Source organism: Pelodiscus sinensis, chromosome 5 (assembly GCF_049634645.1).
Source record: "Pelodiscus sinensis isolate JC-2024 chromosome 5, ASM4963464v1, whole genome shotgun sequence".
Taxonomy (NCBI): Eukaryota; Metazoa; Chordata; order Testudines; family Trionychidae; genus Pelodiscus; species Pelodiscus sinensis.
This window is the reverse complement of record NC_134715.1, coordinates 80,299,114-80,324,478: the sequence shown is the minus strand read 5'-3', so window position 1 is coordinate 80,324,478 and position 25,365 is coordinate 80,299,114. Positions and strand designations below refer to the sequence as shown.

Here is a 25,365-nt window from a genome sequence, read left to right as displayed (position 1 = left end):
CTGACTCTCCTTATGCTTTCTACTTGGTAACATGGCTTGGGAGCTCCAGATCTCTTTATAAATTAAGTGTTAAATAATGGCTTAAATACTTTGGATTCCTTTGAGCAGTACAGCTTCACATCTGAAATGCGCTAGTCATATGAACATTCTGTGATTTTTTTATTAACAAATACACTAGAGTTTTTATCTGTAACATTGGCACTGTTTCTGTTGTTTTTCTTTCAGATTGTCGTAATAGGGACCACAACAAAGATACTGATATGTCGCAAGGTGCTGATGATGAAGTGGAAGAGGATAGAACCAGTGAAGTTTCTTTATCTAGCTGCAGAAGCAGTGTAGCTGATGGTGGGGATGCTGAGTTTGAGCAGAAGATCAATAGACTTATAGCTGCAAAACAAAAACTTAAACAGTTACAAAATCTTGTAGCTATGGTACAGGTACTTTTTACAAATATAATCTTGATATTTGCCTGTGAACATGAATTGAATTTGAAAAAAAAAAAACCAACAAACTATCAATTCTAAAATGTATAAACTATTTGCATAATAAAAAAAAGACCAAACTAATAAAGTAGTAATGCTCCACTCTAAAGCTTGAAAACAGCAGAAGTTTGATTTGTCCAATATGGAAATGGTCAATTTGTAACATCAATCTAAAATACTTTCAACTTAAATTATAACTAACTTTCTCAAGAAACACCATAGGTCACTGACTGAATTCTAAAAATCTAATTTGTCAGTGTTTAGACTTTGTTACTCTTGCAGTTTTTTTTCCACCTGGATAATGAATATTAGAGAAATCAATCTTGCATTTAGGTTTTGGGTCCTGCTACTTTGTCTCTTGCTCACTGCATATTAACAGATTTTTTTTTTTAAATAACACCTATTTCTACTGGAATTGGGGGAAAAATTAATTGGTCAATATTTTCATAATAATTTGATGTTTTCAAACTAAATAGCGGGCAAAATAAGAATTGCCTTGTCCATTCAGTGTTTTTTAATAGAATATGTTTTTCTTCCTTTTTTTTGTCCCCTTCTCTCCACCCCTCCCCTCCAAAAAAAAATTGCTCCTATTGACTTTCAGTTGAAAAAAGATTAACATAATTCCCCTTAACAGGCAGTTGAAAAATTACACATCTTATCTTTGCGCAGTAAGTAAATATAAAAATAAAACCTATACAGTATTAAAAGTTGTAATTCTTACAATGGTGTTTTAATTAAGGTATGTGTTCAAGTTTCTTATGTAAGTGGAATTATTGTAGCCAGAGAGTAGAGCTACTGTGAACAACTGCTTAAATATTTAATTTTTTTCTTATGCTTTTCCCTGGATTCTGGTTGTGGATTAATTATGTGCATAATTATGGTGCAGATCATTTTAAACTGTAAAAGTAAATCCTCCCATCCTTTTTGACATTAGTTTAGTTAATCTGAGTACAATTATTTAGGTATTCAATAACTGTATTGTGAATATACAGATCTCATTGCTCTCTCTTATCCCTCTGCTTTAATTGGTTCTTCATTGAAAGTATTCCTTTTTGGACAGCAATAGAAATGGCAGTTCCAGTTTTGTGGCCTTTCAGATTAACTCAAAAAAAATCCTAAATTCACATGAGATGGGGCGGGTGGAGAATCAAGAGTAAAAATAATGGGCATTTTAAGCAACATAAAGGTCACTTTTTGTTTTAAACGTTTTTTCTTACAGACACAGATTGGGTTCTGGTTAAATTTGTACATATTTTGTTAAGATCTCAGTAGGAAGATGGTTAAAAAGTCAATTGCCTATTCCTTCTCTACTGTTGTCCCTCAACTCATATTTTTGTATATCTTTTTCATAGTACTCCAGTAATAATTTTCATCTATAAACTTTTGCTCCAGCCGTATACACTTTACATATGGCTGGAGTATGACTTGTTTGTGTTTTATAGTTTACAGAGGCAGAGTAATATATTGGAGTACTTTGTATGTGTTTGTGTGTGTGTGTTTACACACAAACATACACACACAATGGGATCTTACTACATGCAAAGATGAAGCTTTTTCAGATTTGTTGACAAAATATAGTTTATTAAAAATGTCACTATACCAGTTGAAAAATGTTGCTCACTGCACTGCTGATGTTACAGGATGATGAGACAGAGCCTGAAGCAACTACAGCTGATGCATCTAATGTGGGTGACTACTTCTTGGCTGAGGTAGAGGAGGCAAAGCAGCAGCCAAATAACATCAGAGCTAACACCAACAAGTTGCAGAAAGATGTGAGACTGAATGAGAAAGCAAGGTATATTGTCTTTTAAAATTATCTTAAAAGATCACAATTCCATCAAATTTCTTATTAGGTAATATGCAGCTAATATCTCTTACTACAGAGAAAAATTCTATGAAGCTAAACTTCAGCAGCAGCAGCGGGAGCTTAAGCAACTTCAGGAAGAAAGAAGGAAACTGATTGAGATTCAAGAAAAAATCCAAGCATTACAGAAGGCTTGTCCTGACCTTCAAGTAGGTAGAGTATACTTCTTCACAGAATGCAAGCATATGGCCTGCATTGCAGTAAAACATCTAAGACTGGTCCATGGAAGTTGGTTTGGGATATGGAGCTATTAAAATGACTGTGTAATTTGGGTTTGGGCTGGAACCTGGTCTGAGCCTGAAGATTTAAACTGCAGTTAGATAGCCCCACAGCCTGAGCCTTGTGAGTAGGTGTATTATTGTAGTATGGACATACACCAAGAATATCAGCCAAGGAGCACCAAGTGTGTCTCAACAGTAGTTTTGAAGTAGAAAAATTGAAATTTAAAACTTGAATTATGTTTAATAAAAACATAGTGAGACCCATTCATAGATTTATAGATAAAGGATAGCTATAATCAGCTGTACAAGGGAGGGGAACTTATGGCCTTGGCTTGCCTTGATCCAGCCTGTGAGGCTTGAGGCTCACCCTCGCCACCCAGCAGTGGGGCTTGTTGGTGCTGGCACTCCAGCAATGCAGGGAGTGTTGTAAGGGAGGGAGGAGGAGCTCTGAGCCTCTCAGGTCCAGTCTAGGCAAGCTTGCTTTCCCTGGCAGGGGGAAGAATCTGCTCTGCATGCTGCAGGAACAGCTTCTTGGAGGCACCTCCCTTCCCCTTTCCTCCTCTCCCCATCACTTCCATTGGCTAAGAATCGTGGCCAACAGAAGCGGGTTTTATGCAGGGAGTGAAGTGCACAGAACCACTTGCAACCCCTTAGGAACTGCACCAGTTGAGCATGCCCCATTCCCTGTCCACTCCTGCACCCACATCTCCAGCCTGCTTGTCCTGCACTCTTCCTCCCCCCTCCACCCCATACATCACCCTTCTTCTGCACCTCTCCTACCCAGACCTTGCCTGCCTGCTACTGCAACCCTCTCTTTCCTAGAACCCACAGCTAATCTACTCCTGTACTCCACCTTCTGCTGATACCTTGCACCCGCAGCCTGGTCCTCCTGCACCTTCCTTCCTGCCCAGACCTTGCATTCACACCACCAGCCCACTCCTGCACCCTCCCTCTCACCTGGACCCTGCACTCTTAGCCTAAGCCACTCCTGCAATCTACCTCCTGCCCCAACTCTGCACCCCACCCTGCTCTTACATTCTGTTACCCTGCACCTCTACCCCCAGGATACTTCCTGACTGCCCCGACAACACACTGAACCCCATATTTTTGGTCCCACCCAGAGCCAAAATCTACTCATCCCAGAGTTTCAGAAGAGTTAACTAAAGTTGGGGTTAAGTCCTGAAACTCACGTCTTCTCCCTGCTTCCACTTATATATGGCTTCCAAACTAAAATTATCTCCCTTTCCCTCTGATCTACTATGTTCTTTTATACATTAACCATTAGTGATATAAATAGTGTGCAAAACAATAACCATGTAACAGATTAAAATTCTGTTGGTTACATGGTTAAACATACTGGGGGAATTAAGGGGGAAATGTGAGAGGTGCTGTAGTGCTCTGTATGCCCGGGGTCCCTGCTGCTGGCTCTACATATTGGCCTGATAGCCAGGATCCCAGATGGAGTTTAATCATGAGTGGAAAATGGTAAGCATCAACTTACTTGGTTATTCAGTTATACTTTCACATCGGTACTTGTTGTAGAACCTTACCCAACAGATTCTAAATTAGACTTATAGTTTGTTAGGTATAGCAATCTTTCTAGAAGGATATTCAGTCTTTAAAAAAAGACTCCACGGGTTGGAGAAATCACCACACTAATATAGGCAGTCCCCGGGTTACATGGATCCGACTTACATCAGATCCCTACTTACAAACAGGGTGAGGCAACCCCGCACTAGCTGCTTCCCCCCAGCAGACCAGGGAGATGCGAAGCTAGCGCCCCCCCCCCCCCCCCAGCAGACCAGGGAGACGCAGAGCGGCTTTTCTCAGCAGACACCTCAGCTTGAGAATAAAGGACTGAGGGAAGTGAGGTGTGGGAGAATAAAACTGAGCTCTGGAGAAATGTTTGGCTAGAGTTTCCCCTACAATATGTACCAGTTCCGACTTACATACAAATTCAACTTAAGAACAAACCTACAGTCCCTATCTTGTACATAACCTGGGGACTGCCTGTACACACGTTTCAGTACTGTACTGTTAAATATTTGCCCTTTACTTCTAGTCTGACTGTCTTCAGCTTCCAGCTGTTGACTCTTGTTATAGTGTTTTTTCCTGCTAGGTTAGCAACATATACTATCAATCTCTTCCTTACATATGTACTGGTAGTGTAAGCCATGATCACTACATGCCTTACTCCTCTCTTGAATCAACTCAGAAGATGGCACATTTTAAATTAAATTAATGGAGATTGCCTATCTCCTAGAACTGGAAGGGACCTTGAATGGTCATTGAGTTCAGTCCCCTGCCTTCACAGCATGACCGAGTACTATCCCTGACAAATTTTTGCCCCAAATCCCTAAATGGTCTCCGCAAGGATTGAACTCTCAACCCTGGGTTTAACAGGCCAATGCTCAAACCACTGAGCTATCCCTTATTATTAAGTTTCTCATTATATAAAGCATACTTTTCAGGGTTGAAATTGTTCTTGTAGCTCCTTTGTGAAGTCTTTCAGACTTTTCAATATTCATTGAGAAATGATGCCAGAACTGGATACTGCATTTTAATAATAATATCAGTACTGCCATATGCAGAGGGAGGTTCTGCTTCTCTACTCCTACATGATGTTCTTCTAGATTCAAGGATCACATTGCCCCCATAGCTACATAATCTCACTGGATATTCACTGTCATTAGTCTGTTTCCCATAAACCTTATTGTCCTTTTCAGAGCCTCTGCATTCTAGTGTAATGTCTCATCTTGTGATGATGACTTTATATTTCAGTACATTAAAACAGATGTTCAGATGAGCACAACTTACCAAACTTTGTGAAGTTTGTCACCTTCATTTTTGCTATGTTTTCCCCTTAAATCTTGAATAAATCCTGATGTGATAGTAACTCTTTCTTTTAAAATTTTAGCTTTTAGCAATATGAAAGTTAACAAAGTAGTAATTTTTTCAAAAATATGTTGCTCTCAGGCAGTTGAAAATGTTAAAATTACTAAAAAACAGTATCCTATTACACATTGCACAGTGTTGGCTTGAGTTTTAAAAATTCATTTTTGATGACCATATTGACCTTACACATAGCATCAGTCTTAATATAAGATTGTCTGTTTGCTGGTTAAAGTATATGTAATGTGGGTTCTGAGATGAGTTCTCATAGCATGTGTTAACTTTGAGGTGTTATCTTAAGAAGTCTGAAATTGAGTTAGAGATTTATTTGGAGGCCATAGCCAATAATTGTAAGAAATAAGTAAAAGTTACAGAAAGCAATAATCTATAATCTGTTACTGTACTGTAGAAAGATATTTATTTAATTTTAAAAATTTATCTTTCAGTTGTCAGCTAGCTTGGGGAATTGCCCAGCGAATAGACAAGCCTCACCTGCTACTTCAACACCAGCTGTTGAAAGTAATGCAGCAGGCAAGCCTGTTCTTGAACCTGAAGTATCAGTAACAGTGGACAATGAGGTATTTAACATTTTTTTACTTGCTTGTGAGGCTATTTTTTTGAAGAGGAAAAAGCCTTTGATATCTTTCAAAATATTTAAATGTTTAAGTCTTTTATATACATGGTGAGATGTATGTTTTCTACAAACACGTGTCTTAAAATAAAAAGCAAATAGTGAATCGTAGAAGTGAGAAGTATTTGTCAAAATAGATATTTAAGCAAATATTGCAGAATTTGACTGTAAAAGGAGTGTGAATTTTAAAACTATAACTGGAGTTATTGAAAGACCTCAGCAGAAACTGGTTTCCAGGAACAACTTATTTAAGCACGTTTAATGTTCCAAACCTGTTGCTCCTTAATAGGTTGAGGGAATGAATCGGAGATTGCTTAAATTTCAAGGCTTATGTTCAGAATATGAGGCTTCTCTGTTCATCAGTGTCCTGGAGCTTTGTGCCATCTACAGTGTCCATCAGACCATTCAAGATCACGTGAACTGGGAATCTGTGCTCCTGTATGCTTTTTTTCCAATTCAGATCATCCCTGCTGGATCAAGCTGAAGTTGGATCAGGTCAGCCTCATTCTCATGGTTCCACCATGGCCAAGACAATTAGGTTAGTTCTCTGACCTCGGCTTGTTAGCCTGAAGAATTGGACTGAAAATGGTTGTATTCAGGACATTTTGGACGACCCGTTTCACATCTTCAGTCTCCTGATTTTGCACTTAGCTTGTTGAGAGTGCACCTGGAGATGATTTCAGCATTTCATTCACCTGTCAGTGTTTGAATTCCATGGAAGTGAGGTTCTTGAAAGGAGTCACGTCTTTCCATCCACTGTTTAAGAATTGTTTCTCTCTTTGGGACCTTGATACTGACTTAGTGGTTCATATGAGACCACCATTCAGGTCTCTGACAACTTCTTTCTACCTTCTGTGGCAGAAAACTGTTTTTTGTGACACAAACATCTGGAGCTGCAGGCTTTGATGCCGGAGCCTCCTTGCAAACAATTTTCCAAAGACGAAGTAACTTTGCAACTGCATTCTTAAGTTTTTATCTGAGGTAGTTTGAGGTTTCTTTCAAACCAAGTTACATATCCACCAGTGTTCTTCCCTAAAATACATTCAACCCTAGATGAAAGCAGCATCTTCATATATTGCATGTCAGGTGATTGTTTAGCTTTCTGTTTAGCTGGACAGAACTAAACTTTTCCATTCTTTATCTCATCTGTTTGATTTTTTTTTTCATATGTAGATCAAATGAAGAGGCAAGCAATCTCTTCACAAATGGTTTTCAGGTGGATAATGGTTTCCAGGTGGATAATTCTGGCAGCATAGAAAGTAGCTCAGACTGTACTGCCTCAGTGGTTGTAAGCTCATTCCATGAGGATCCAAGCAATATCAATGGCATTTCTAAGCAACGTTTGCATATTGGAGAGAAAAGGAAAATGAGGCAATATCTTTTTTTCACCAACAGAAGTTGGTTTAATAAAAAGACAAACTGACACAGAGCTTCTCTCACCCAAAGAAATTGGTCCAATAATAGATAGTACTTCCAATGTTCCCTCTAATTTTTCCATTCATGTGTGGAATAAATTTTGTGTGTACCAAAGCATGTGTGGATATGCACCACTAATAGAAACACATGCTGCTGGCTGTAGGTGCTGTGAGCACTCTGTTAATCACATGGATGGCATTTGAATTTCTACTGAGCGGCTTATAAGTGCTCAGCTTATAGGGAATACTGATTATTTCATCCACTTTGTTTCTGTAATATACTGGGATTGACCGGTTCCAGTATTACACGATGGCAGAGCTGCCACTTGGTCCTGTGCTCACTGGTGATGCAGTTTGATATTCCACAACTCATTCTCTTTCCCTTCTGGATCAGCATTTCTACTTTGGCCATTTCATGTGAAGAAACCAGGGGGAGTTGGACATTGTCTTTATATAGCCAGGAGAGGGGCCACAGCTTCTTGCAGAAACATCTGTCCTTTCATTCATGTTTCCTATGTTCATGAATTAATCCATAAAACTGTTAACACTTTTGCTTTCGGATTCTCCTTAGGGACCCTATTTTGTCTTGACGTAAGTATTAAATTAGCTGGTTAATGATAGTTGGCTATAATGAGAAATGGAGTTAATACTCCGACAAACACTGCCACAGTACATTTGACCTCCCCAGTAGCTTGGGCGAGCTGCGCATTAAACACAGAAGCGCTACGCAGAGTGCCCTCACAGAGGCAACAGGCCACACCGGCCCTACCTCAAACAGTGCGGTATCGAACATGCCGCCGATTACCACCACACCAACTACAGCGGCGCCACAGCAGCTGACTGGGCAGCCTTATGGCACCCCTGTTCTCCCCCGTTGCCTGAGACAACCCCATACGCTGCACGCTCTGCTTCTACGGCACCGCAGGCATTACTCTCGGCAGCAGCACAGCTCTCCATGCCACACTCTCCTATTATGACTTACAGGAAGTACAAGGACTTGACAATCTCCTCTATTCTGAATTCTCAGATTTTGAGTGAAAACAGACAATCTCACTCTACAGTCTCTGATTACTCAGAATCTCCCTTCCCCTCATCAATGGAGGGGGAAGAAGACTTAGCTGTTTTTTCACCTCAGCTATTCCCACTCAGAGGTGTCAGGAATGTCATTTAATCCTTTCCAGTCTGATTTTACCAGAGCACAATGGCTCCCTGGGCTCCATATCCATGGATGCCACCATCAATGCCTTACTCCCCACTGTGGCACCTGTGGAACCAATGGCCTCAACAATACAAGAAGAGACCACATAAGACCAAATGCATGGCAAAAGCTCTCTCTCCACTGACCCAGTCACACCAAATGGGCACGGGGAAAAATGATACCGAAGGCCATGACTCCCCAAATTCGGCTTCTGGAGTTTTATTCCACACAAACTCCCCGTCTTGCACGGTTAAGGCCATCATACCACGGTCCTCTAATAATACCAAGGATGTCCTTCCTTCCAGAACATTTTCAAAAGTCTCACTTGACTTAAATATCCCCAGGGAGGAGGTACATGACTCCTACCGTGAACTCAAACATCCTCCAGGCAACTCCATCTGCAAAAATCGCGTTGCTAGTCAACACAGCCATACTCGAACCTGCAAAGACCTTGTGGCAAATACCTGCTTCAATTCCACCTACCTGTAAAAAGATAGATCAACAATACTAGGTTCCTCCCAAAGGCTCTGAATTTCTTTTCACTCACCCACTGCCCAACTCCCTCATAGTGGATGCTACCCAGCAGAGAAGTACACAACAGAACCGGTCTGTTCCATCCAACAAGGATAATAAAAGGCTTGACTCATTGGGGGGGAAAAAGGTATATGCCTCAGCTACTCTTCAAATGAGAGTAGCCAACTACGCCGCGCTTCTTAGTAAATATGACTTCAACAGTTATGCAAATTTTAACACCTTTATTGAGGATTTATCTGACAACAAAAAGGCACAATTCAGAGCGATCGTCTCCGAAGGCCAAACAATATCGCACTCTGCTCTACAAGCTGCCCTCGATGAAGCAAATATGGCTACAAGTATAACCGCCACAGCAGTGGTTGTGCAACGAGCCTCATGGTTCAATTCATCTGCTTTTCTCCACCATATCCAACTGTCAGTTGAGGATCTGCCGTTTGAGGATGAGAAGCTCTTCTCGGCGAAACCAATGAAGTCTTGCATTCCATGACACTAGGTTCTCTGGGAATCCAGATGCCTGGAATGAGAACAAGGCAATACTGCAATCAGCCATACCAGAGACCGCAATTCTCACAAGTTACGTATCGCTACCAAAGACGAGATCGCGAGTGAAACAGACGACAAAGACAGCACTCCCAGAACAGCAACCCCAGCCACTCATCCGAAACAAATAAGCAAATTTGAACTAGCTGTCGAGAGACCGAAAACCATGTCACTTACTCCAGAGCTCCAAAATATAACTAAACTTTTTCACCATCGCCTGCTACCATTTCTACATGAATGGTAAGCCATTACATCTGACAAGTGGGTGATACAAACAGTCTCCTCAGGATACACTGTCTCCTTCCATTCTGTCCTTCCACCTCACCCACCCACCCCATCCCTCTTCAGGGATCCCTCTCATGAGACCATACTACCACAAGTGGTGGATCACTTACTTCAGCTAGTACCCATAGAACCAGTCCCCCCAGAATTCCACAGAAATGGCTTTTACTCTCACTGTTTTCTCACGGAGAAGAAAACAGGCGGGTGGCACCCAATTCTTGACCTGGGGGCATTAAACAAATATATAAAAAGACAAAAATTCAAAATGTTTACACTGGCCACCATTATCCCTGCTCTGGAGCTTGGTGACTGGTTTTCTTGTCTTGATCTACAGGATGCATACTTCCTAATGTCAATACGACCAGCTCAGAGACGTTTTCTGATACCCTAGGTTCACAACACTACCAATATACGGTCCTATACCTCTCCACGGCACCCAAGGTATTTTCCAAAGTGTTGGCAGTGGTCACTGCTCATCCCAGGAAGGGCGGAGTCATTATTTACCCGTACCTAGATGACTGCCTTATCAAAGCAAGAACCAGACACGATTCCTATCATCATACTCACGTGGTCCTACGCTGTTTCCACTCTAGGACTTCTCATAAACTACAGCAAATCAATGCTCACCCCTACGCAATCCATCCATTTAATTGGTTTCTGTCTCGATTCTGTCACAACCAGGGCCTCTCTATCTAACGACAGATTCATCTGCATCAGCCGGTTAGCACACTCCCTCCGTGGAATGCCATCAGTCACGGTCCATGACTGCCTACTACTTCTAGGTCACATGGCATTGTGCAATCCTGTGGTCCCCAATCCACACCTATTTATAAGGTGTACCCAGGGTTGGCTCTGACTCCGCTACATGCCACATATACACCAGATGACCAGAATATCACTTCCACACGCAGTAAAGACATCACTACAGTGATGGACAAAATCGTCCAACCTTTGCAAAGGTATACCCTTTCAAGGCTCAGAACCCACAGTAGTCATCACAACTGATGCCTCTCTCACCAGGTGGGGAGCGCATATGAAAGGACTTACAGCACAGGGCCTCTGGACCTCAGCAGAACGCACATTACACATCAATGTCCTCAAACTCAGAGTGGTATGACTAGCATGTCAACAATTACTCCCTTACACTACTGGAACCCATGTCAGAATATATACGGACAATACGGCATGTATGTTCTATATAAACAGGCAAGGGGGTGCCCAATCTCAAACCCTCTGCAAAGAGGCCATAACACTGTGGAACTGGTGCCTGGCCCGAGACATCTGCATAAATGCATGCCACCTCCCCGGGGCCCTCAATAAAACAGCACACTCCCTCAGCAGACCCCTACCACAAGACCACGGGTGGGAACTCGACAATGCAGTTCTGAGAGAGATATTCGAGAGATGGGGACATCCCTGTATAGATCTATTCACCACCAGGACCAACAAGAAATGTCCGCTGTACTGCTCCAGAGCGGGCCCGGGGAAGTAGTCCCTTGGGGACATCCTCATCCTACTTTATGCGTTTTCCCCCTTTCTCCTCCTCAACAGAGTACTCATAAAAACATGGAAGGACAAAGCAAAAGTCATCCTCATACCACCTTGCTGGCCTCCGCAGCCATGGTTTCCTCTCTTAAACAGAATGGCCCGCTATCACCCCATTACCCTTCCTTGCAGTCTGTCTATACTATCTCAACAGGGAATCATGTTTCTTCACATTCAGTTCCTGATTCTCCACCTCAAGGCTTGGTACCTCGATGGTTCACGAGCGTAGAGCTCCAATGCTCACAACAAGTGTGCAACGTCCTTTTATACAGCAGGGATTCTACGACAAGAAATACATATATTAATAAATGGACCCGCTTCACACATTGGGCTGTCTCCTGAAATGTAGCACCGCAGGGTGCCCCGCTTCCCACAATCCAAAATTACCTACTGCATCTCAAACAAGTGCAACTCTCCTGCAGTTCGATCAAAGTCCATCTGGCAGCAATAACAACCTTCCACATGCCAGTGGATGACACTACGGTGTTCACACGTCCAATAACTAAGCAGTTCCTAAAAGGCCTATAAGCCCTATACCCAGACATTGCTGTCCCTTGGGAACCATGGTACTTGCACATGGTACTAACAACTCTTACAAAACCACCATTTGAACTGATGGCTACATCTTCCTTACTCCACCTAACCCTAAAGATAGCTTTCCTAGTAGCAATAACCTCAGCATGTAGAGTGAGATGGCTGCCCTAATGGCTGACCCGCCATTTACCATCTTTTTTTAAGAACAAAGTCTCCCTGCGACTGCACCCCAAGTTCTTACCTAAGGTGAGCTCTTCGTTCCACCTTAACCAAACTATAAACTGGTATTCTTTCCAAACCGGTATTTTTTCCAAAGCCAATGCGTTCAAAGCGCAGATGCATACCCTTGATGTCAGAAGGGCTCTCTCCTTTTATGTCGACAGAACCAAACCTTTCAGATAGTCTCTTTGTTTCTATAGCTGAACGCAACAAAAGAAGTCCGATATCACCACAAAGATTATTGCATAGGTACTCTGACTGCATTGCCACGTGCTACTCGCTTAATGACTTACTATCATTTACCTCAGTCCGGGCACATTCCACCAGAGTGGTCGCTTACCTGAGGAAAGTCCTCATCGATGACATATGCACAGCAGCCACATGGGCATCAGAACACACCTTTGTGAAACATTATGCACTTTCCTCTGGCCCTCTCCATTATACCAGACTAGCAAAAGCTGTACTCAAACAGCGTACTTACCTGATCCGAAGTCCCTGCTTCCATAACAGGTATTTCTTTGTAGTCACCCACTGTGGAGCGCCCCCAGGGACGCCTCTTGCAGAAGAGGAAGTTACTCACCTTCCTGTAACTGACGTTCTTTGAGAAGAGCAATCTTGGGGGTGCTCTACTACCCTCTCTTCCTCCCCTCTACTTCGGAGAAATAATAATAAAAGATAAATTATCTCTTTCACCGGGTTCCAGATAGAGAAGAAACTGAAGGGAGGGTGGCCATGCATGCATGACGGCCCCGGGGGGGGGGTGGGAGGAGTGGAGGTGTGCATGCTGTGCATGCGTGGCTCCAATGCACTGCTAGCAAAAATCCATCTAGAGGCGCTGGGACGCATCACCACCCATTGTGGAGCACCCCCAGGGATGCTTCACTTGAAGAACGTTAGTTACAGAAAGGTGAGTAACCTCCTCTTATTTTTGCTTGTTCTGCTAGATAGTCAGAACAGACTAATTTTGAAAAATCTTAACTTTGCCTAATTTGTGAATGTAATGATTTTGAATATAATTAAAATTGTAAAATGAAATGGGAGGCTCAAACTATTTTATTTTAAATAGCTATGGTCTGAGATGCGTAGGCATGAGATTTTAAGGGAAGAGTTACGACAGAGAAGAAAACAGCTTGAAGCTTTAATGGCGGAACATGAGAGGAGAAGAGATCTGGCAGAAACCACTTCTCCTGTTGCTGCATCTGTTAAAAGTGATGGATTAGAGACCCACTGTACACCCCAACAAAATAGGATGGAAAAGTAAGGGCATAAGTCACACCTCTTTACTAGTCCCTTTAAAACTTCACCTAAAAGTTTTCTGGGGTACCCACTTGCCTCTTAGTTTCATACCATTGTTTATATTTGCTGTTATATTTTTTGAAATGCCCCATTACTGGAGAAAGACCCATATAAACAAGGGAAAATGGCTGTATGAAAAATGCTGTCAAATGCCTAAAATATTAGGTTCAATAGGCATTGTTATGGTGGAATTCTAGCATGTTTGGACAGATAAACTTATGTTGTCAGTTTGATTCCAACTTGAAGGAATAGCTTCTTTTCAGGTGTTAAATCTCCACTGGCTATTTTTCTAAACAATATGCTGTAATTCAAACGAGTTAATTCAGGGAAGTCCTATTGTTTATGTAGTATAAGGAGTTCTTTGTAGATTATCACAATGGTTCTTTCTGACCAAATCTGTAAATCCAGACAAATTAGAAAGCTTCTCTTACATTTGTTGTTAACAACATTAGGTACAAAGTTCAAATACAAATATTTCTTTTAAAACTAGTCTGTCTCTGCTTTGCTTGAAGGTTGCGAATTCATTGGCATATAAAATGTGTAAGCTTACTGTTAGTATTCTGATTTTAGTTATCCTTTATCAATGGCAGATTAATTGTATCTTTTAATATCTAATGTTCACTAGAACAATGGCAGCATGGGGAGATTCTACCCAGTGTGCACTAGATGAAGAAGAAGGAGATGAAGATGGTTATCTTTCTGATGCACTTGTTCAGGCAGAGGAGGAGGAAGAGGAAGAACAAGAGTCCAGTTCTAATGACAATTTCTCCATGTATCCCCAAAGCAATGATCAAAGTACATATTGTATTAAGGAAAGTAAAGATAGGTTAGTTGCATTATTTTATTTTGGTCTGAACTATGGTAAGTTTTATAAAATAGCATTGGCCCTTTTTCTAGAGAAAGCTGATAGCAATACTCCTCACTTAACATCCAGGTTAACGTTGTTTCATTGTTATGTTGCTTATTTATTAGAACATTCTCATTTAACATTATGCAGTGCTCCCTTATAATGTCTTTTGGCCTCCTGCTTTGTCCTGCTTGCAGGATTTTCTGGAAGAACATCCTGTCCTCATGGGGGCTTGGAACCAGGATGGGCTGGCAGCCACCCATCAGCTCCCCTAAATTCCGTGTAAAATACTGTATGCGTCTGGGCAGCTGCCTGCAGCAGTTAAGCTGCCCCTCCCTCCAGTGCAGAGTTGCTCCTGCCCTCTCCTATATAGCTTCTTCTGGGAGCCCCTTTCTTGCTGTGGAAAGGGAGAGAGAGGTACTATTGATGTCAGGATGTCCCTTTTCCTGGTTGATTTCTCCCCCACCCACCTCCACACCTCATCTCTACAAAGCAAGTTACAAACATATACAGATTACTGAGTCTGAATTTCCTGATCTACAGTACAGTACTTCAAAGGGTAGTGTTCTTGAAATGGGGTCAGTGTACTTAAAGGTGCAGTGCAGGTCTCTGTCTGCTCCACCCCAGTCTCACATACATGCACTCTCACATGTACAGTGTGTGTGTGTCTGTGGCTCACCCACACTGAGAAATATTCTGGCTTCTGACTCCACTGTCTCAACCAAGCCTCTCAATCATCTTTGCTAGGTATAGTATTAATTTTTAAAAAAAAATAAACTATGTATATACTGTCTTTTGTCTGCTGAAAAAAAGTTCCCTGGAACCTACCCTCCCATTTACATTAATTTTTATAGGGAAATTGGATTTCCTTAACATAGTTTTGCTTAAAGTGTAGCATTTTTCAGGAACATAATTATAGCGTTGACTGAGAAGTTACTGTGTGTCTTCCACTATTTTTCCACAATTTCTGAGTAGAAGAGATCTTTATTGAGCTGGCAACAGCAGCACCTAACCAAACCTTTTTTTGTCAAAAGGTTATAGCTAGGTTCTTCTGTTACCAAGCTGTTCGTTCACCTCAGGTTCCTCAGTCTCTACTAGTCTTTAAATATTTTGATCTCATCTGCAAATTTTGCCACCTCATTTTTCAACAGTTTTTTCATTAAATGACAGTCTTAGACCAGGTCTGCTCTTCACTAGACCTGAAAGGTCCGGTTAAGGTATACAACTCCAGCTATGTAAAATGTGTAGCTGGAATTGGCTTACCTTAAGCCAAGGTTGGCACCGTCTTCACTGAGGGAAACAAATGCTTTCATTGGCTTTGCTTACTCCTTGTGACTGCGAGGAGTATTGGCACTGACCAGAACCACCCTCAGGGTTTGATTTAGCAGGTCTTTATTAGACCCTCTAAATCGAACACCAAAAGATCAATCTCTGGTGCAGCAAGTGAAGACATGGCCTTAGTGTGGAACGTTTGGCGGGCACATGACTATTGACTACTGACATGTTGAAAATTAGCCATTTCTAATTTCTTTGTTTAGAAACTGGCTAAGAAACAACCAATCAATGACGGTACTTTTTCACTTCATAGTCTTTTAAGGGACTTTGTCAAAGGCTTTTTAGCAGTCAAAATTAATTGCATCGGCCAGTTTGCCCTTCCCTTTTGTTGATGTACTCGAATTCTCAGGGATTAGAGGCATGATTTGCCATCACAGAATCTGTGTCCTAGCATATTTGTGTAATTATTTTGTGGTTCTATTTTTTAATTATAACTTCTACTAATTTTCCTGGTACTTAAGTAAGATTTATAGGTCTGTAATAACAAAAATCACCTTTTAATGTTCTAACTTTTTAAAAACGTTCATAGTTACTCTGTAGCTGACTTCGGTGATGGAAACACTCCAGGGGTTAACAAACCCATTTGTGGAAGAGAGCATGTTAGTAGTTGTCCTACAGTTGCATCTTTAGTGCAGACTGGGCCTTTGTCGAATACTCTTGCTGAGAACACTTGTTCAGTTCAGGGATGTTAAATTGCGATTATCTGATTAATTGTGTATTTCATATAATTTGTATTGACTGAGCAGTTCTGGCTTGTGCTGACTGGGAGCCACCTGCGCTGTGGCTCTGCATTTGAAATCTAGTAAGAATCCGGCAGCTCTTACTAGATTTCAAATGCAGAGGTGCAGTGTCCTGGATCAGCACGAGCTGGGACTGTTTGGTCCCGGGTCATGCTGATTCCAGCAGCCCCTTTTCACGGCAGCCAGCATATCCCCTATCAGCCTCCCTTATTTCCTCCTCCTCCCCCTGCCGCCTCTGACAGAGGCATGGCAGGGGCAGGCAGCACCATGGAGCCAGTGCTGGGGGAATCAGTTTTTATGCTGGCTCTTCCCTGAACTGGTTCCCGTTTTCTCCCTGATGCTGCCTCTTGGGGAGGTGGGGTGGGGGGCTGCAAGTAGTAGATACTCCAGTCAGCTACCTGATATGCTTATGCTTATGGGGTACTTGACTACTTGTAGTGATGTGAGGTGAGAATATTCTCAGAGAACGAGAATATTCTCCAAAAGATTTTCCTGAGAATTTTTGAGAGTTTTCTAATTTTTCATTTCCTTTTGAAATAATATATTGTATTCAACTCTTAAAATACCTTAGATGTTAAAGACTTTCTTGATCATTCAAGATAGTTTGAGAACGTTATAGAATGTTCCAGAATGTTATGGAACTTTCTAGAACATTCATGAGTCAGGAATTCTGAGTGTTATGGAACTTTCTGGAAGCATCACAAAAAGAATATAAAGAGGCAATAACACATTTATTCTTTTTTGTGAAGCGTGTAATTGTGTATTCATTAGCATGAAAAGAAGAAGTAAGCCTAAAAGTGATGTGTGGGATTATTTCCTTCATAAAACAGTTAAAGACAAAGTGTTATATGAATATAAGTACTGCAAGGCTGAATACATTAAAAAGACGACAAGGATGAGAGAGCATATTTCCAATTGTTTGAAGACTCCTGCTTACATCAGGGAAGAGGCAACAAAATTATCAGTCCAGAAGCAGATCACCTCAACATCTATAGAATACTGTGATAGTGCTAGTGAATTTACATCAGGACCTTCCACATCTAGTTCAGCCAAGGTGTGTCTCTCCATAAGTCGCTACTTTGATTCTATGAATGAAACTGAAAACAAAGTTCTGAATGAATTTTTTGCACAAGCTATATTCTCATTGGGATCGCATCTTTCACTGGCTGAAAACGAAGATTGGATTACTTTCATGCAAAAATTAAGATCAACTTACAAGATTCCATCCAGGTACACACTTTTGGAAGCTGAATATCAATGTATTGATGCTCTTATAAAAACAAAAATTGCTGAAGCCTCTTCCCTTGCACTGCAGTGTGATGCTTGGAGCAACCAAATAAATGAATCTGTTATACATTTTATTATGTTAACACCCTAACCAGTGTTTCACAAGACAGTGGCAACCAATGTTGAATGCCATACTGCTGAGTATATGGTATTCTGTATGGAAGAAATAATGACAGAAATAGGCACTGAAAAATTTGGTGCTATGGTCACTGATAATGCTGCAGCAATGGTGAAATCCTTACCAATGCTTAACGAAAAATACAATCACATTGCTATGTACACTTGTGCTGCTCATACTCTAAATTTGTTAATTGGTGACATCAGTAACTTAAAATCTGTTCAAGAAACTGAAGCTACATGTAAAACTATTGTGAAGGAAATTAACAAATCGCAAGTTTTACAAGCTCATTTTACTGCATTTCAAAAAGAGAAAAATCAAACTTGTGCACTTAAATTGCCAGTAAAAACTAGGTGGGGTTCCATTTTATATTGTTTGAAGATCTTATTGAAATAAGTCTTAAAATGCCTTTCTTGTCCATGAAGATTTACAGACTAAACTGAGCAATTTACAGACTAAACTGAGTACCAGGAATTCAATCCTGGATGAAGATGTATTTTGGGGTACGGGTCCAAAAACTGCATAAGTACCGTTATTAAATGGATTACGCTGCTTGAATCCAACCAGCTAAAAACGAGCAAAGTTCCTGAATGTTTCAGGGAATTAAGTGATCATTTTGATAGGCTACTTCCTGAAAGTCCACTTACCAAACAAGAAAAACAGGATGCGGTGAAAAGTTTTGAGAGAAGAAAAGATATGTCTCTAAAAGACATTCTCTACACTGCAAATATTCTAGATCCAAAATTCAATGGTGAGTGCCTTACTAGAAACGAACAAATACAAGGAACTGAATTCATCGATAAATTAGTCACAAGAATGTATGGCACCGATAACTCAGCAAAAGTCATTGCAGAGCTTGCAGAGTATCGTGCTAAAGAAGGTTTTTTTTGGAAAATCAAATGTAACAAAATCAGCTGGCTCAATAGATACAGTAACATGGTGGAAAGATATTTGCTATGGATCAAAATTAGGGAAAGCAGGGATCTACATATTGAATATGCCACTAACAATGGCAGCAACTGAAAGAAGTTTCAGTACTTAGACTCAGTATCATTCATAATGCAAAAAGAAAGAAGTTAACACAAGAAAGGGCAGGCAAGCTGACATTCCTATCCCATAATACAAAGCTTCTTAAAAACCCAAATGATGCTCTGTTGAAATCCCCAAGAGAAAAAAGGAAACAGAACCAGAGAAATGAGGAGGAAGAAGAAATTGATGATGCTGAAGAGAAAAAAGAAGTTGAAGGAGGATATGAATGAGGAAGAAGGAGAGAGAGAAATATATGGGTCAGATTCGGAATGTTCCGATTCTGATTAGACTTGTATTCAATCCTGCAACTTAAAAATATTTGTATCCTGCAACAGAAGATTTGTAATAAGTTTTAATAATTTAAACCTCTGTCTTTACTTTCCTGAATTTTCATTTTAGCAGTAGGAAACTTTCATGATTCTTGAAGTTTCATTTAAAAATGACATTATTATAAATAGTAAAATTCTTTAAAAACTATTTAACAAGTATTTAAGAGAAAATTCTCAAAAATTCTCGTTTTGGAGAATATTCTCGAGACTATTCTCCGAAAGTTTATTCCCGAGTATTTAACATCACTAACTTCTCGCTAACATCCCTAATACAGTTTTGCATGATTTTTGCAAGGCCACCACTGACCCCATATATACATATATATTGTCTTACAATGAATAAGCATATGAGTACATAGAAAGCTATAAAAGCATATGAATACATAGAAATTAAGATAAATTCTTTACTCACAAGTTAGTCTTGCCATCTGAGATTCAAGAAGAGAGAAGATGCTGAATTCCTAGATGTCAATGTCAATCTCCAAATGGCCATTTCTACACCTTACACTGACTGTAAAAGTTAGTTTTCTTTTGGGTCAATGCTTAGGTTTCTTGGAAGTAAGAAATGGAAACTGCTTGTGCCAAAAAATGTTTGTGGTATTCATTAGAACTGAAATGTTGACTGAAACCATGGTCATGTTGTAAGACAAAATTGGAATTTGCAAGGTTATTTTGACTTTCAAGAAATCTAAGGCTCCCTTTTCCCCAGATGGAAGAATCGCCGCCCTCTTTCAGCAGATGGGAATTACCGTCCATTGGCTAAGACAAGGCAACAACAGAACATTAGCATGCGGCGGCAAGAAAACCTTAAGTGGATGTCTGAACTTTCTTATGTGGAGGAGAAGGAACAATGGCAAGAGCAAATTAACCAGTTAAAGAAACAGCTTGAATTTAGTGTCAGTATTTGTCAGACCTTGATGCAGGATCAGCAGGTAGGATATCAAAGACACTTGTTCTGGTATTATACTCTATATGGTATATATTGTAGTGGTGGTAGTCCTCTAAATCTTTCAGGAATAGTTCAGCTCAGAAAAAATAATTCAGTTTTGGTGACCAGCATTTTATTTTATTTTCCCACAGACCCTCTCTTGTCTACTACAGACTCTGCTTACAAGCCCTTATAGTGTGATGCCCAGTAATGTTGCATCTCCACAAGTGCATCTTATAATGCACCAGTTAAACCAATGCTATACTCAGCTGACCTGGCAACAGAATAATGTTCAAAGGTATGCTATTCATTCTGTATTTCTGAAAGACTTTTGCTAATACTTGTATTGAAATGATTCAGAAGCCCCATATTGAGCCCCGCATAAACACAAACTGCACCACGGGCTGCAGACAAATGGGCCACGGGACACATGTGACCCACAGACCACATATTGAGTAGCCCTGCTCTAAAGTTTTATATTGGTGCTTTTGAATGCAGATATATAACAAAAAAAATAATCTACATTTGTAAGTTACACTTTCATGATAGAGATTGCACTATAGTACTTGTATAAAGTGAATCGAAAAATACTTTCTTTTAATTTTTATAGTGCAAATATTTGTAGTCAAAAGTAATACAAAGTGAGCATTGTACATTTTGTACTGTTGTATTAGAAACAATATATCTGAAAACGTAGAAAAACATCCCAAAAAATTAACAGTAATACACTTCACATTGAACAACAAAGTACCAATTGATTAATCATCAATTTTTAAATGTGATTTTTTTTTAATTAATCTTGTCCGTTAACTGCAATTAATCACAGCTCTAAAAATAACATCTTGTGCTTTCAAAAGCTGACTGGCAAATCTTTTGTATGTCCAATAAACCTTTCTGCCAGGACAACTCCATTGATTTCTTGTTTGTTTTTTTTTTTGTTTTGTTTTGTTTTTTGTTTCTGGTATGTTATTAGTTGGCAAAAGGGTGAACTGCATTTGGAATACTCAAAGTATCATGGCTTATTGGTTCAGTATCTTGCAGTATTGGATCTGATGTGGGTCCTTTATGCCAGGCTGCATATTATGTGGAATGTAATGTGTTTTGCCCATCAAGTGTGTATGTTTATTTACATCTATGTTATCTGTAGTGATACAGGTAAATCTTCCTTGTACCAAGTTTCACGGATCAGTGTTCTGTCCTCTTTCATTTACATCAGTCTCCTCTTAGCCAGTCCCATGTCATCTCAGAGTATGTCCTTGCAGCTGATGCAATGCCCAGCATTGTGAAACATTTGAACAAGTTTTTTTAACACTTGTTGCCTGGTGAAGTATACTTCCAAAGCCAGCATATATGGGCATCCACTTCTTACCTTTACTTATATTATAGATGAAATCTGCAATAATTATAGCTCTGGACTACTTATGTGACTCTTGTTTCTCCTCTTCACATACTTCTGCAATGTTATCTTCTGTGTCCTCCCTCCTCCTCCTTCAATTTCTCCTTGTCATAATCTCACTGGTCCAGCCCACACTTGGCCCATGCAGTCCCTGGGCAGAACTTCCAACTAGGCGACAGCCCCTTTTTGGGGAGTCCACTCTCTCCCAGCAGTCTACCCCTCCACCTCTTGGGCTGGCAACTCTTGGCGCCTTCAGTATGCCTCTCTGTGCCATGGTCCCCTCAGGGAGGATCCCTGGGGTCTCCACTCCTAGAGGAAGTAGTGTAACCCTGCCTTCCAGATCAGAGCGACTCTGAGCCAGCATAAAACAGGAAGGTTTATTGAGCTTCAAACACAGCTGTCTTGGAAAATGGCATGGTTGATAACTTTTGTTCTGCTTTACTGTATAATGATTTAGAAACAGAGATGTGACAAAATTTGACAGGTGCTAGTAGTATTTGTCTCTTCAAACATGTTGATAACCCAAGAAAATGAATTTGTAAATAAGATCAGTAATTGGGAAAAAAAATGTGAAAGTTACTATAACTTAAAAAAAAGTCTGATCTCTTCACCAGCTTAATTTGAGAAACCGTAATAAGTCCATACCAGTGAAAGTTCCAAAACATGGCCTTTTGGGGCACGATGTTTTACCTTCATTACTAAGCGAGACCATTTTCAAGTCATTATCAGTATGAGTGGTTTCATACCTAACTTTGTTAGGGCATTGTTTCCTTTTTGAGGCTATAAGGTCACTTAACACCATCTATATGTAAGCTGAATTTACGGTCTTACTCTTCTGTATCAAGTATGACTGTGTTATGTTTTTGAATGTTATTATGGAATTAAGTTTTTGTATGCAACTTCCATATTGGCAGATAATGCAAAGACTCCAGTTCATTGTGGCAGATGTTGCTCTGAAGCTCTGAGTTGTCGGTGATTGTAACTAAATTGGGTTTGCAGGTCACCCATATCAGCTGTGTTTGTATTTTGGAAATCTGAGTTTTTTGTCTTGCATTGGTTGCCTTCTACATTCCATCTCTAGAAAGTAGAAACAAAAGTAGTTTTTGTTTTTTCCTATCGACAAATAATGAATTGTTCATGAGATATTGTTGAGGGACATGTCAAATTCAGGATTGCCTCCATTTCTGTGTATGGAGTACCTGATGAAAATAACTAACTGGCATGTGAATGTTGATTAAATATAGAGTATACCACTTATACCATGGCATTGTTATTCGAATCAATCAACTTGCACTGAAAGCAAAAGTCAGCTTTAGGTTAGGTTACTGATAAGGGCTGCTAGGGAACAATAATTTATGTTTTTGAAAGAGGAGCTCTTTTGGAAATTTATCATAATGTGTTGATCTTGTGTAATGGATAGTTGTGCGTTTTACTCCTTCACATATCAACAATACCTGAAACCTAGTGAATTTGAGAGGTATAATTTTCAGCAGAGATCACTCCATGCATTTTCTGATAGTTGGTATTTCACGTTAGGACCATATTCCATATTTAGTACTTTGCCTTTACTTTGGATTTTTTTATTTATTTTTTGTTACAAGTGGTAGCCATTTTATGTTTTGTTTTTGCTTACCTTTAAAGTTCAAAATTCAGCTTGGTAAACAGTTTTGAAATTCAAGTACATTCAAATTATGAAAGAAAACAGGTTTAGGCAATTTGCCCCAGAACTGCTTTGTTTCATTAAATCAGCTTATCTGGGAATTGGGCCTATTCTGTAGCCATGGTTGTTAGGTAATATGTAGATGTAAAACTGTATAACGTCCATTTGCTGTAATAGTTCTGCCTCTTGGATGGACTGTACAATTCATTTTGAATTGCTGTACTGAAGGAAAGGTGGAGTGAAAGCCAGTTAGTTATGGTCTTTTTTTTAAAACGTTCATGTTTCTTAAATAGTGAAACATGGTATTACAAAAATGATGCCTATCTTACCTTCCTCTTCAGAAGTAACTTATCTGTGTTTCATAGGTTGAAGCAGATGTTAAATGATCTTATGTACCAGCAAGAACAGCAACAGGAGAAGCCGCAAAGAAAGGAAAGAGGCAGCTGTGCGCCACCACCTCCATCTCCTACAGTATTTTGTCCTCTAAGTTTTCCTTCTCAGCCTATGAATCTGTTCAACATACCTGGATTTACTAATTTTTCTTCTTTTGCACCAGGTGATTATTTCAGGAAATGTAAAGAAAAGGAAATGAGTAAATGCAAAGTTTTGGTAAGCAAGTGCATTTACTGTGATGGCTGCCAGGAGGTTGAAATTGGAATACATTAAGACAAGGCCTTAATATCATAGCAATTTAAAACCAACTACTGTGGGGTTTTTTGTTTTTGTTTTTCATTTTTTGGTATGTGCTCTTCTTTGAGTGCTTGTTCATGTACATTGTAATAGGTGTGTGCGCATGATTATGGGAAGATTTTTTTCCCCCCTAGTAATACCCATTGTTGGCTTTGGGGCACTCACACACCCACCCACTCACCCATCCATGGCAGTGTTTATAGGTCCCTGCCAACCACCTATCTGCTCAGTTCTTTTTGACTACCATTGACTGTCTTTGGAGCAATTCAGTCTCTTGCTTTTTAGTGCTAACCTTATAGTTAGTTGTAAGTAGTAGCCGCTTATAATCCCTGTTGCCACCTAAGAAGATGGACAAGGTTGGTTTCCCATCAAGAAGCCGCAAGAGGATTCCAGGAGGGTGTGTCCTATACCCTTGCTCTGTCAGGAGGTCCGTTTAGTCTAGCGCTGGTCGACTCCCCAACTCAGGACTTGGGAGTACAAAATTGAACTTCTTTCCAAGCTGGATACCTTTCACACCATGCAGGACCGTATTGCCATGATGACACAGTCCCCGACTCTGCAGGCCTGAGCACCGGCTCTGCTCCAGATGTTCGTTCATGTCCTGGCTATGACAATGGCACAGTCTGTGGCACTGTTTTCGGCACTGATATTGGCAACACCATCCATTCAGCACCTTGTCAAGGCAGCAATATTACAGCACCACTCCCCATCACCACAGTACCATTCCCTAGCACAATCAGGTTTGGAATATTCATTGGCATTGGATGCTGAATCTTCCGTGGCCCAGCACAGTCAGTACCATTCATGGTCCCTGTACTGGTCTGGTCACCGTTAATCCCTGCACATATGGGCATAAATGCTATGTTGGTGGCATCTGCATCATGTGCTGCTCCATCAGCCATGTCCATGTTGTGCCATACTCCCAGGGTCCTTGAAGATTTTTCATGGAATACGGACTCTGAATCTTCACATTCAGGCACAGCATTCGAGCCAGCAACCTCTGACACAAGTGGTACCTTTTGCCCTGGAAAGGACTGATGTACAGGAACCAGCCTCCAGAAAGCCTGAAGGTTAGGAATGCCTGGTCAGGGACTGGCACTATTATCACCACCACCTTCCCTGTGATGAACAATCTGGTGAAGTGGAAACATTCTCCTCATTTTGGGCAATTTGAACCTGAAGCAACAAGGGCTGGCCAGAAAGGGTCTCCCAGCTTAAAGTGCTCACTTCCAAGCCCTCCTATACTATCTTTTATTTAAAAAAGAAAAAACAAGGTGCAGCTGTGTCCTCACGTGGTACACATGAAACTGGGAGGATATTTTTATCTGTCTTCCCTAAATCTCATGCCAGCAA

At 40.5% G+C, this 25,365-nt stretch overlaps 1 protein-coding gene across 11 annotated transcripts in view; it reads left to right on the top strand.

The window, feature by feature from the left end:
- The window catches only part of PCM1 (pericentriolar material 1), an 86,459-nt gene that overhangs the window by 28,916 nt on the left and 32,178 nt on the right, over window positions 1-25,365 (top strand). For 10 of the 11 annotated variants that reach the window (XM_075931153.1, XM_075931162.1, XM_075931161.1 and 7 more), the window contains 9 exons: window positions 226-437; window positions 2,123-2,277; window positions 2,366-2,495; window positions 5,906-6,037; window positions 13,424-13,614; window positions 14,279-14,479; window positions 20,048-20,270; window positions 20,419-20,564; window positions 23,688-23,878. In XM_075931153.1, coding sequence (XP_075787268.1) covers window positions 226-437; window positions 2,123-2,277; window positions 2,366-2,495; window positions 5,906-6,037; window positions 13,424-13,614; window positions 14,279-14,479; window positions 20,048-20,270; window positions 20,419-20,564; window positions 23,688-23,878 — 1,581 coding nt within the window. The remainder of the gene's footprint in view (window positions 1-225; window positions 438-2,122; window positions 2,278-2,365; window positions 2,496-5,905; window positions 6,038-13,423; window positions 13,615-14,278; window positions 14,480-20,047; window positions 20,271-20,418; window positions 20,565-23,687; window positions 23,879-25,365) is intronic. The other variant, XM_075931155.1, reaches the window with a different exon arrangement.